The sequence below is a fragment of the Carassius gibelio genome, chromosome B1 (genome assembly GCF_023724105.1).
Source record: "Carassius gibelio isolate Cgi1373 ecotype wild population from Czech Republic chromosome B1, carGib1.2-hapl.c, whole genome shotgun sequence".
In the NCBI taxonomy this organism is placed as follows: Eukaryota; Metazoa; Chordata; class Actinopteri; order Cypriniformes; family Cyprinidae; genus Carassius; species Carassius gibelio.
Window position 1 is genome coordinate 31069433 of NC_068396.1, and position 13739 is coordinate 31083171.

A 13739-nucleotide genomic window follows, 5' to 3' on the forward strand; every position below is an offset into this window, starting at 1 on the left:
AAATCTAAACATAAAATTATCAGACAAAATCTCAACAAAAATATACGGTGAGTGTGAATCTGTTTTTATACAGTCTATGGCGTGAATACAATATGTCTGACTATTATATGGATGTGTATGACGTGACATATAATAAGGTACATATTTGGTGTGAAGCTGCAGTAGTTAGTTAACTAACTAAACACTGACACCTGTTGGCCCTGAATGCATTAAGGCCATCGACCCATCTCTATAGATGCCTAGTGTATCAAGTTCCTTTAAAATCAATAAAAAAAATAACATAGCATCTGGTGCGCAGCCATCATAAAAGCTGAGAAGCTGCGTCTGGTCTAAAATATTGTCATCTGAAGAGGCATACAAATCTCAATAAATAAATACACAAAACAACTGACTTTTAAAAGCATTTCTTCAGATATATTTAAACTTCAAAAAGGCAGACATTTATGCACACATTCATATCAATGCAATGCTGGAAACCTTTGGTAAAAGGCCAAATATCTGACACGTTTTCAGGTGTCACCTATAATATCTGAATCCCATCTCCAAACTGCATTTTTATTGGGTCTTTCCACTTGCTCCCAAACTCAGATTGGAGAGAGAGTCCTCCACCTTTGGGTCATCTTCCTCCTCCTCCTCCTCATCGTCGTCATCATCATCTTCATCCTCGTCCTCTTCATCATAATCATCATCAAGGTCGTCTTCCTCCTCGTCTTTGTAGCCCCCTCCGGATTCCAGATTTTTCCAGTAGGAGCTGTATCCAGACGCACCATAATCATCTTCATCAGCACCACTCTGCCGGCCAAATTTGTGTGTTCGGGCTGAAAGAACAAACAATGCTACTTTGTTTTTGTCTTTTTTATTAGTTTACTGTGGGTTTTAACATTTCTATAATGAATAAAGTTCACAATCTAAGACTGTACTAATAGTACAAGACTGTAATAGTAGATGGCACTCACTGGACATGCTGAGATCCTTGGTCTCCTGAGTTTCATGTCCACACTTAGGGCACGGGGGAGCCTTGCCTTTCTCCTGCTTGAACACTTTGCTTCGAGCGTGATCATCACAGAAACATGCCTACAAAAACAGCACAGTTTGTCCTCACAATATGAGACAGACACAAACAAATCAGACTGCTGAAAATCCTTACCTTGCATCGGAGACAAGAATGCTGACCGAGACGATTGCAAGATAAACCTGAAATTGGGGCAAAAGTCAATAAACTTGAACATTTTGGGAATATTCGGAAAAACATTGGAAATCAGATAGACGTACATTTATACGTCTCTGCTTCCAGAACCTGACAGCTCGCCTGGTGTTCGAACTGATCATCCTCGCACAGGAAGTTGTCACAAAAAGAGCAGCGGAAAATGCGTCCACCTGTACATTACACAACAAACAGGATTTAGATGAAGGTAACCAGTGTTGGGAAAAGCAATATTGCGTTACTCTTTATGGAAAGTAATGCATTATATTACTTCGTGTTACTTTTTGTCCACTGGGATGGACTTGCTTATTTGTTTATTTAATAACAAAAACCTCAAAAGTTATATTTTTGGCAACTGTCAAATGTCCTTTCACACTAAAAGTGAAATGATTAAGACTCAAGAAAACAAAATAATAGGGCTGGGCGATATAACTAACGATATGATCGTGCGCATCTAATCAGTAAAGCTGCTTCCGTGATCACCGCTAAAATCGGCATCACCTGCTTATAATTGGAGTGGCATTTAATAGACAGAGCCGTAGATCACTGACAAGCTACGCAATATCGCGTTCATTATCGCAGATAAATCACCTCCGATAATGAACGCGATATTGCGTAGCTTGTCAGCGATCTACGGCTCTGTCTATTAAATGCTGCTCCATTCAAAAGCAGGTGATGGTGATTTAGCTGTAATCGCGGAACCAGATTTACTGCCTAGATGTGCATGATCATATCGTTAGATATATCGCCCAGCCCTACAAAGTAACTTGTATCACTCATTTAAAAAAGTAAATTGTAAATTTAAAAGTAATGCATCACTAGTTACTGGAAAAAAAGTAATCGGATTACAAAACTCGGTAACACTTTAGTATAGGGTCCAATTCTCACTAATAACTAGTTGCTTATTAGCATGCCTATTATTAACATATTGGCTGTTCATTAGTGCTTATAAAGTACATATAATGCATGACATGCATAATCCTACCCAATACCCTAAACTTAACAACTACCTTATAAACTAATAATAAGCAGCAAATTAGAAGCTAATTGAGGCAAAAGTCATAGTTAATGGTGAGTTAATAGTGAGAATTGGACCTTAAGATAAAGTGTGAAAAAACTCCCAAAACTCCTATTATTTGTAACATGATGGTAATGCTTGCTGTTTACCATGTTCCCAAACGCTGCGGTCACACTCGATGCAGTCTGCGTCAGAAAGAGGGCAGGAGCATGCATGTGTGCTCAAGCACTTCCTTCCATGGCAAACCCAGGCCTCACAGAAGTCACATATGGCTCCCTATAGCACACAAATACACAACAGATTCTTCCGTCATCAGTACAATCCCAAGAGACCCCCGACTACAATAAGAGGAACCTACAGTATTGTTCAAAATAATAGCAGTACAATGTGACTAACCAGAATAATCAAGGTTTTTAGTATATTTTTTATTGCTACGTGGCAAACAAGTTACCAGTAGGTTCAGTAGATTGCCAGAAAACAAACAAGACCCAGCATTCATGATATGCACGCTCTTAAGGCTGTGCAATTGGGCAATTAGTTGAAAGGGGTGTGTTCAAAAAAATAGCAGTGTCTACCTTTGACTGTACAAACTCAAAACTATTTTGTACAAACATTTTTTTTTTCTGGGATTTAGCAATCCTGTGAATCACTAAACTAATATTTAGTTGTACGACCACAGTTTTTTAAAACTGCTTGACATCTGTGTGGCATGGAGTCAACCAACTTGTGGCACCTCTCAGCTGTTATTCCACTCCATGATTCTTTAACAACATTCCACAATTCATTCACATTTCTTGGTTTTGCTTCAGAAACAGCATTTTTGATATCACCCCACAAGTTCTCAATTGGATTAAGGTCTGGAGATTGGGCTGGCCACTCCATAACATTAATTTTGTTGGTTTGGAACCAAGACTTTGCCCGTTTACTAGTGTGTTTTGGGTCATTGTCTTGTTGAAACAACCATTTCAAGGGCATGTCCTCTTCAGCATAGGGCAACATGACCTCTTCAAGTATTATAACATATGCAAACTGATCCATGATCCCTGGTATGCGATAAATAGGCCCAACACCATAGTAGGAGAAACATGCCCATATCATGATGCTTGCACCTCCATGCTTCACTGTCTTCACTGTGTACTGTGGCTTGAATTCAGAGTTTGGGGGTCGTCTCACAAACTGCCTGTGGCCCTTGGACCCAAAAAGAACAATTTTACTCTCATCAGTCCACAAAATGTTCCTCCATTTCTCTTTAGGCCAGTTGATGTGTTCTTTGGCAAATTGTAACCTCTTCTGCACATGCCTTTTTTTTAACAGAGGGACTTTGCGGGGGATTCTTGAAAATAGATTAGCTTCACACAGACGTCTTCTAACTGTCACAGTACTTACAGGTAACTCCAGACTGTCTTTGATCATCCTGGAGGTGATCATTGGCTGAGCCTTTGCCATTCTGGTTATTCTTCTATCCATTTTGATGGTTGTCTTCCGTTTTCTTCCACGTCTCTCTGGTTTTGCTCTCCATTTTAAGGCATTGGAGATCATTTTAGCTGAACAGCCTATCATTTTTTGCACCTCTTTATAGGTTTTCCCCTCTCTAATCAACTTTTTAATCAAAGTACGCTGTTCTTCTGAACAATGTCTTGAACGACCCATTTTCCTCAGCTTTCAAATGCATGTTCAACAAGTGTTGGCTTCATCCTTAAATAGGGGCCACCTGATTCACACCTGTTTCTTCACAAAATTGATGACCTCAGTGATTGAATGCCACACTGCTATTTTTTTGAACACACCCCTTTCAACTAATTCAACTAATTGCCCAATTGCACAGCCTTAAGAGCGTGCATATCATGAATGCTGGGTCTCATTTGTTTTCTGAGAATCTACTGAACCTACTGGTAACTTGTTTGCCACGTAGCAATAAAAAAATATACGAAAAACCTTGATTATTCTGGTTAGTCACATTGTACTGCTATTATTTTGAACAATACTGTAAAAGCTGACACTGAGCTCATTTTTATTGACCCTCAAAAATACGGAGTTTCCCTGAAATAGAAACAAAAAATGAACTAAATGTCCCTAGAGCTAACTTCACTTTCTGAACCATTTGTGCCATGACATAAAATAACCAGTACAAATATGCACTGTAAAAGAAACCGAACTGTAATTAAAAGGCCACCACATTGGTGGCATATCTGGTTAGGGGAACCTTTTACTTAAAATGACAACCAAACGACTGTGCTACAAATAATCCCCAAGCAGTATAACATCCATCACGCTCTATTATTATCTGTCAGGGAAACAACCAAATGATATCTGTGAGAAATCTCTTCACAGTCCTCTAGCGGTGTACCCGCTTCCCTTTTCCATTGAAATGTAGATTTTATGTAACGTTTTTCCCCTCTAAATCGTGCCACAAGGCAGTTTAAAATACACTTTTCTACCCTTTTTCACTTACAATCCTTATTAGCTGTGTTTACTGGAATATTCAATATGATGATATAAATCTGGGAAATAGAACACTGATCTGTCAAAATGAGGGAGAGCACTATTAAACATCCATAAATAATTTCATGTTACTACATATTTAAACGGTAATATTTAACGCATTCCAAATATTTCTTCTGAAAGAGTCATTCATTTGAGCTTTTAGGGTTGTTGTTTAGGGTCTGTTGATAGTTCGAGGAGTGATGGAAAAATGTTACCTCACTGTACCTACAGTTTTTGGCATACTTTTAGTATTTCATATTGGCAGTTGCTGACTGATTACATTTTAATGGAAGATACTCCCATCATTTCTGCAAAACACCATGGTATGTAAGAAAAAGGTGAACTCTCGGCAACTACAGTCAGAAGTTACATAATGTTTAATGAACACACTTTCATTCTGAAGTCACTGAAGAAGCTGGATATAAATCATGTAAGAAAATTACTTGGATTGGAATTTTTGTGCATAACCTATATAAACCTATCTATTTGCATACTAAGCTTCTTTAAGACAGTTTTTTGGCTATCTGCCCCAAAACAGATATTTCTAGCATAACGGGTATAAAACAGAAGCCATTTATGGAGATGTTTGTACTTACCACCATGCCCATTCCAGTGCTGTGAACACCAGGATGTTTTATGACACAGTCTGAAGCCTTCATACATTTAGTTTTGCCTTGGAATAAAGAAAAATAACAGCATAAATATATCAAATAGAAGACTAAAACTGCTTAATATTATAGAAATGTATTACTTCTCTTTCAGAAGCAAATCAATCGTGATTTATCTCAGTCCAGTGTCTATTTATTTTATGATGCACTTGGCACATTTCACAGAAAAGTTCAACTCCCTTTGCATACTTAAGTGGATCATATTACAAAGTTGTTTTTTCTTTGCTTATAATGTCAGACACGGCCCTTCGCCTGCAAACTGAACAGCAGAGCTCTATTCCAGAGTGGCAGATTCCATTGTATTGTTATCATTAGTTATTTATGTGTTTGAGAGCAGTATGTTATCGCTATCTGCTTTATTGCACTGACCAAGTTGTCATCTAATATCAAACTTAACAACATGCAAGTTATTTCCCAGAGACTTTAACAGGGGGGAAACAACGAGGGTCAGTTATAATGAGTTCGGAGGGCATGTTGGGGTTCAGAAGGAGGAAGTTCATCTCACCACACTGTGCACACATGGGAAGTTTCTGCACTGAAGCGCAGAAATAGCAGAACGCCCTGTTCTTTTGTCGCCTGCCAACAGATAATAACTCTATGAAATATTATGGAAAGGTACAAGGTAATGTAACAATTCTGAATGTATAATAAAGTAAAATTACCTTTGACACTTATCACATTCCTAAAATGTAAAAGAAAATGGAGAAAAAGGTTAGGTCTGTGGATTAATGTAATAAATAATTAAAGGGTTCCAATCAATTAAAGATGTTACAAATCCGGCTGGAAGAGAACATGTGTCTTTATCGTCCTGATACACAGTGAGGAGGAGAGTTTGCTAAAGACTCTCAAAGGATCACAGCTGGAAAATTACAGAGATTAGTCGAGCCTTGGGGTCAGAAAGCCTAAAAAAAATAAAAAGAATCAAAGAGCCCCTACATCACTACATGTTGTTCGGGAAGGTTTAACGGAAAACATCCTCACTTATCCTAAAACAAACTCTAGCTTGTTCAGTTCTCAGACACGACTGGGACTTCAAATGGGACTGGCTTCTGGGGTCAGATGAAAATAATAAAAAATACCTTTGAGCAGCAAACAAACCAGATGGGTTTAGTACAAACAGGGATAAAAAGTACCCCATATCCAGGGTTTAAAATACTGCTGGATCTTTCAATGTTGTTGCATGTCCTTCTACAGGAGGTCCTGGACATCTTGTGAAATCAACACAAAAATGGGCCACTGAGCAGTGACCTAGTTTCTTCTGCCATGGCCGTCCCAGTCGTCTGACCTGAGCCCTATAAATGAAGACTGGGGTGAACTGAAGAGAAGAAGCACCAACATGGAGCTGTGAATCTGAAGGATCTGGAGAGATTCTGCATGAAGGAATGGTCTCTGATCTCTTACCAGGTGTTTCTAAACTCTTCAGGCATTGTAGGAGAAAACTCAGAGCTGTTATCTTGGGAAAGAATGTTGCAATAATACATTCTTTTCAGGAACCAGTTTCTGATCACATTCAAATTGGTTATCGTAGCAACAACACTAATTTGTGGAGATTCAGCACACTGTGAGGTCCACAAATCTGAATGCATTATTTGTAAATTGACTGTCAAGATAAATATTTTGCACAATTCATTAGCTGTAATAGTTTGTTGCCACTATGCCTGTATGACCCTATGTAACAATCCCTAGTAGTTAATACATTGCACATAATTTGCACATAAATCATACAAATTGATTTTATTACATTTGGATTTGGATACATGTTTAGAGATCAATGGCTACTTTTTTTATTTATCTGTTTTTTGTTCAATTGTTTTGTCGTTGCTTGAAACATTGATTTAAAGTGTCAGTTATTGCAATATTTCAGTCAACCCTATAAAACCCTTCCTGATCAGTGGCATAAATGTAATCAATGCAGCTACTTAATCCTTTGCTACTCATTAACGCATGAAGTTCCCCTTTAAATAATGTGACGCTCTGTCCTCTATGTGAATGACCCTGTTTCCATTAAGTGCTGTTAAAAGTAATTTAATTGATTCAGCATGTCGACACCTCTATAAGGATGCATTAAACTCAAAAAAGAGGTTTAAAAAGGATCTATTGATCTCATGAATTAGCTAATTTTACTATAGCAAAATTTTTTAATTGTCTGTTAGTTTATATGGGAATATTACACGACACAGTGATCCTTTAACAATGCATTGGCGCAAAAATGCACACATTTTAGACAAATCTCACAATATAATTTATCAAATGCCACAAATAATGCCTAAACAAAATACTGACTTTGTGCACTTGATTTATTGTACCAATATTTTAAATTGGCCTTTCAAGACGAATCGCCTTCGATAAGGAACGTGATATTGCGTAGCTTGTCAGTGATCTACGGCTCTGTCTATTAAATGCCACTCCATTTGAAAGCAGGTGATGGCGACTTAGCGCTAATCAGGGAATCGGCTTTACTGACGAAATGTGTTTGACAATTGCATGTGATATATCGTCCATCCTTATTTGCATTGCACAAAAAATCCCATTGATCTAATGCCGTTGATGATTATAAACGCAACACTTTTGTTTTTGCCTCTGTTTTTCATGAGCTGACTTTTTCTATGTACGCAAAAGGCTTATTTTTCTCAAATATTGTTCACAAATGTCTAAATCTGTGTTAGTGATCACTTCTCCTTTGCCGAGATAATCCATCCACCTCACAGGTGTGTCATATCAAGATGCTGATAAGACAGCATGTCTCAGGTGTGCCTTAGGCTGGCCACAATAAAAGGCCACTGTAGTTTTATCACACAGCACAATGCCACAGATGTTGCAAGTTTTGAAGGAGCGTGCATTTGGCATGCTTACTGCAGGAATGTCCACCAGAGTGGTTTCTTCATTTTTAGAGAAAAATGTTGTGTGTTTTAATGTCACATGATTAACTGGGCAACCAGAAGTAGTTCATGGGTTCATTTTGAGATGAACACCCCCTGGTGGTGAACCAAAAAGTTCACCACCAGGGGGTGTTTCAAAAAGTGTGACGTAACAAAACTTTGTTTGCTAAAATTTCGTGACCTGGACGATTTGATACGCCTCCAAAACACTAATTTGAAACAAATATTTTAAATGCTTTGTGAAGCAGTGTTCGAATGTGCCCATCACTAGAGCTTACTACGGAATTTAAAATAAAAATCCACATTTGAATGCAAATTAATTTTAAAGTCAACTCAAACATCAAGCTTATAATTTTTCTAAGATGCAATTTATTTAACGATGGGATCAATTATGGACCAAACTTAATTTACAAAATATCTTTTTAAAGAAAAAACTCTTTAGTAACAGGAATGAAACTGGGTAACAGGAATGAGTATCCATTATATTAGTGTACAGGTTTGAGACTACACATGTGAGGTGTTAACGCCCACACTGCCTTATAGTGAAAGTGTTGAACACTGACCAGTGAGCTGATGTCACTGCTTAAAAAAAAATAAAAAAAATAAAAATAAAAAGGCCAAATCATGTTTCTATTTTAAATCTAATGGTCTGCAGAGGTTTTTTTTTAGGGTTAGAGGACAGATTATGAAATTATAAAAATAACAAAAATGTATATTTTAAATATTCAAAAATTGCTATTAAAAGTAATAAACTTAAATGTATCTTTTCAGTTTTTCTGTGAATATTGTTTCGTGCAGCTCAAACGGCATTCCATATACTAGTCAAATACATAATTGCCACTGGACATAAGTGCATTTTCTGTCATACTTGCAGAAATTTAATATAAAACAGCAATGCAGAAACAACCATAGGTTATCTCTGGGGAAAAAGCATTGTCTCACTGTGAATAGGAGGCCAAAATCTTAAAAAAAAAAAAGATGCATTTTCAAATGTATCTAGATTAATATGGATGTATCGTAATATTTACATTAATAAATGTGATTACACTACTCACTCCTGTTATTTTCACTGAGTTACTATATATATGGGATAAGTTTGTGATAAATGAGTATATGAGCAACAGGACTGAATGTAACAGGACTGAGATGTATATAGGCTTGAAAGTAACAGGACTGAGATGTATATAGGCTTGAAAGTAACAGGACTGAGATGTATATAGGACTGAAAGTAACAGGATTGATAAATATATAGGACTGAAAGTAACAGGATTGAGATGTATAAAGGACTAAAAGTAACAGGATTGAGATGTATATAGGACTGAAAGTAACAGGATTGAGATGTATATACAAGTATGGGACAAATGAGTATATGAGTAACAGGACTGAAAGTAACAGGACCAAGATGTATTTAGGACTGAAAGTAACTGGACTGAGATGTATATAGGACTGAAAGTAACTGGACTGAGATGTATATAGGACTGAAAGTAACTGGACTGAGATGTATATAGGACTGAGAGTAACAGGATTGAGATGTATATAGGACTGAAAGTGACAGGTTTGAGATGTATATACAAGTATGGGACAGATGAGTATATGAGCAACAGGACTGAATGTAACTGGACTGAGATGTATATAGGCTTGAAAGTAACAGGATTGAGATGTATATAGGACTGAAAGTAACAGGATTGAGATGTATATAGGACTGAAAGTAACAGGATTGAGATGTATATACAAGTATGGGACAAATGAGTATATGAGTAACAGGACTGAAAGTAACAGGATTGAGATGTATATATGACTGAAAGTAACAGGATTGAGATGTATATAGGACAGAAAGTAACTGGACTGAGATGTATATAGGACTGAAAGTAACTGGACTGAGATGTATATAGGACTGAAAGTAACAGGACTGAGATGTATATAGGACTGAAAGTAACAAGTTTGAGATGTATATACAAGTATGGGACAAATGAGTATATGAGTAACAGGACTGAAAGTAACAGGATTGAGATGTATATAGGACTGAAAGTAACAGGATTGAGATGTATATAGGACTGAAAGTAACAGGATTGAGATGTATATAGGACTGAAAGTAACAGGATTGAGATGTATATAGGACTGAAAGTAACTGGACTGAGATGTATATAGGACTGAAAGTAACTGGACTGAGATGTATATAGGACTGAAAGTGACAGGTTTGAGATGTATATACAAGTATGGGACAGATGAGTATATGAGCAACAGGACTGAATGTAACAGGACTGAGATGTATATAGGATTGAAAGTAACAGGATTGAGATGTATATAGGACTGAAAGTGACAGGTTTGAGATATATATACAAGTATTAGATGAGTATATGAGCAACAGGACTGAATGTAACAGGACTGAGATGTATATAGGACTGAAAGTAACAGGATTGAGATGTATATAGGACTGAAAGCAACAGGATTGAGATGTATATAGGACTGAAAGCAACAGGATTGAGATGTATATAGGACTGAAAGCAACAGGATTGAGATTTATATACAAGTATGGGACAGATGAGTATATGAGCAACAGGACTGAATGTAACAGGACTGAGATGTATATAGGCTTGAATGTAACAGGATTGAGATGTATATAGGACTGAAAGTGACAGGTTTGAGATGTATATAGGACTGAAGGTAACTGGACTGAGATGTATATAGGACTGAAAGTAACAGGATTGAGATGTATATAGGACTGAAAGTGACAGGATTGAGATGTATATAGGACTGAAAGTGACAGGATTGAGATGTATAGGGCTGTAGCTATCGAATATTTTAGTAATCGAGTATTCTACCAAAAATTCCATCGATTAATCGAGTAATCGGATAAAATGTGTTTTTGCTTAATTAAAGTGCAATATTATTTATGCGAGAGAAAATAAGACTCCTGGGGCTCTTAAAATGAACAAATAAGTTTCCTTTTTTAGAATTTTTTTTTTACTTTTTAAATGCATAAAATGCATTGCATACATAAAAAATAAACATTTAATTATTACCCATTGTTTCTCTGTCTGTACTCGTAATGTGAACAATGACAATAAAGTTGACAGATGAATTAAGTTCATTTAAGTGCCATTCAGTTGGGGTTTAAAATAAAGCATTTTCTGAGATGCACATTAAACATTAAACACATAAAACATTAATTTAATTTATCTTTTAATTATTAAAAATTAAGCAACCTTAACTTTTTGGTAAACAAAGGGGATTTACTATTAAAAATAAAACATGGAAGAAATGTAGTGTGATTAAACCTTAAAAAAAACGGACTTTTATTTTGACGGGTCGACGTACCTTTACAGTTCTTTGTATTGTGATGTGACAACGGTCAAATGCTCATGAAGTGACTCACACTCTGTCAGTGCAGTTCTGGAGATGTTGTTCATGTGTTCACATCCTTATTTAGTGAAACAGCACGCGCGCTTCAGTGTGTGTGATAAAGGAACTCGCGCTTCTGCTCCATTCATTAACAGAGACACACAGAACATGCAGGATTCATATTTAAATAGACTGTTCCGGCTTAATATTTACAGATATTAGTCCATATTTGATTTGATGTAAGTGCAATGACCTATTTTTGATTAATTCATTCACAATTTGTCAAATTTCGTGCCATTCCACATTAAACTGTTAAACTCCGTTTTTATGACTGGATTCCGCGATTCCCTCAGCGTTTTCTGCATCGCGGAAATCATATGGCCCTAGTTGTTGTATGCCAGCTCTATCTTGCAATGGACACACGCCACGACGTTCTCTTCACGTTTGCCCGCGCGCTCTAATCAAAACACTGCTGACTCCTTGCAGTATACGATCTCGGATGCAGCGCTTGCGTCTCCTTCCACTTTGTGGGTGACGTAAACGCAATGTGTCATATTAAAAAATCATTGCGAAAGAACCTGACGTGAGATTTAAAATAAATTAAAAGAGGCTTCGAGGCAGAGGAATTTGCCTCGATCATTTTTTGTAATCGAGGAATCGTTTCAGCCCTAGAGATGTATATAGGACTGAAAGTGACAGGATTGAGATGTATATACAAGTATGGGGCAGATGAGTATAGGAGTAACAGGACTGAAAGTAACAGGACTGAGATGTATATAGGACTGAAAGTAACAGGATTCAGATGTATATAGGACTGAAAGCAACAGGATTGAGATTTATATACAAGTATGGGACAGATGAGTATATGAGCAACAGGACTGAATGTAACAGGATTGAGATTTTAGGATAAAATTTGCAAATGCATAGAATCTAACCACATGGAGTATGTGCTAATATTATGAGAATACAAATAAAAGTGATTCACCAAAGATTAGCATTTTTTAAATAAAAAGTAACATATAAGAAATCATTTATAGAACAAGACAGTACATTTATAATGATGCTCCCAGCCACTATTACAATATCATCAAATATACTGTAAAGAAAAAAAGGCCACATGCTTTCGATCATTTCATTTTCTTCAGAATATCCAGATTCAGATATCTAACATAATATGCAATATTATGTTGAAAATGTGTCTTGTGGAATATATATGTATGTGTGTTATACGTAATCCGTCAATATGGTACAGTATGAATGCTATAGATGACTCTTACCATGGATGCATTGCATGGGTGTTTGGCCACATCAACAACGTCTTTATTGGCTCGAATCTGTTTCTCTCGCTCCTTTCGGTTCTCTGCCTTCTTACGAGCGCCAGTCTTTTTCTTAGGCATCTTCCACCTCCAATATCACAGAGACAGAACACAAATATGTGACACATGTAATGGATTGCATATAAAACACACCGTGATGTTCGCTTGACAAAGTGCGACTCCGCGCTGCTAATTCCCACTGAACTCACATGAGCTCATTAATGACTTTAATATACAACTCAGCTTAACAGTTACTTTTACGAAAACGTCTGATTTTCGTCGCAGCTCAATAACATATAATCGACCTCGTTTTTCATAGGAAACATACCCAGATTAAAGGTTTAATCGCGTAGAAAACAGGCAGTTGATCACAGCTGATCCCGGTGCGTGTGTAACAGTAAACCGTTCCGGAAGGAAACTGAAGTGACGCTGTTATCAGTTCCACTAACATCTACTAACAGGTGTCTTTTGCGTGGTGGAACTGTTTGTGGAGTATAAGCGGATGCAGAAAAATTGTATTAAAATATCTCTATATAGTAAAACCCATATATATGTAAATGTAAATGAATTGCAGGAGATGTAGTCCCACTCCATCACAGAGGAGGGCAACGCACATGTTCTGCCCTGTGCGTGATGAAGCGGTTGCCAGATATTCTACCAAATCACTTCAATAAGTTTTCACGTTGCCTCTTTTCGATATGCGATAAGTAATAAATTAACGGAAGAATCATTCAAGTGTTGCATATATTTTCTCATAAATATTTGACAAATATAAGCTAGTAGTAATAAAATCAAAGTATAAAAAAACTGCAAAAAAATGAAAACGTC

At 36.8% G+C, this 13739-nt stretch overlaps 1 protein-coding gene across 1 annotated transcript; it reads right to left on the reverse strand.

The window, feature by feature from the left end:
• Positions 1–392: 392 nt before the first annotated feature.
• Positions 393–13553, reverse strand: LOC127949239 (zinc finger protein 330). Its single transcript, XM_052546278.1, has 10 exons — positions 13240–13553; positions 12873–12999; positions 6037–6056; positions 5880–5950; positions 5303–5379; positions 2372–2498; positions 1273–1377; positions 1148–1194; positions 957–1074; positions 393–818 (listed from the first exon to the last, which is right to left on the reverse strand). Exons 2-10 carry the CDS (start codon positions 12990–12992, stop codon positions 556–558), a joined length of 948 nt encoding a protein of 315 aa, XP_052402238.1. The 5' UTR covers positions 12993–12999; positions 13240–13553; the 3' UTR covers positions 393–555.
• Between the last annotated feature and the right edge of the window lie 186 nt (positions 13554–13739).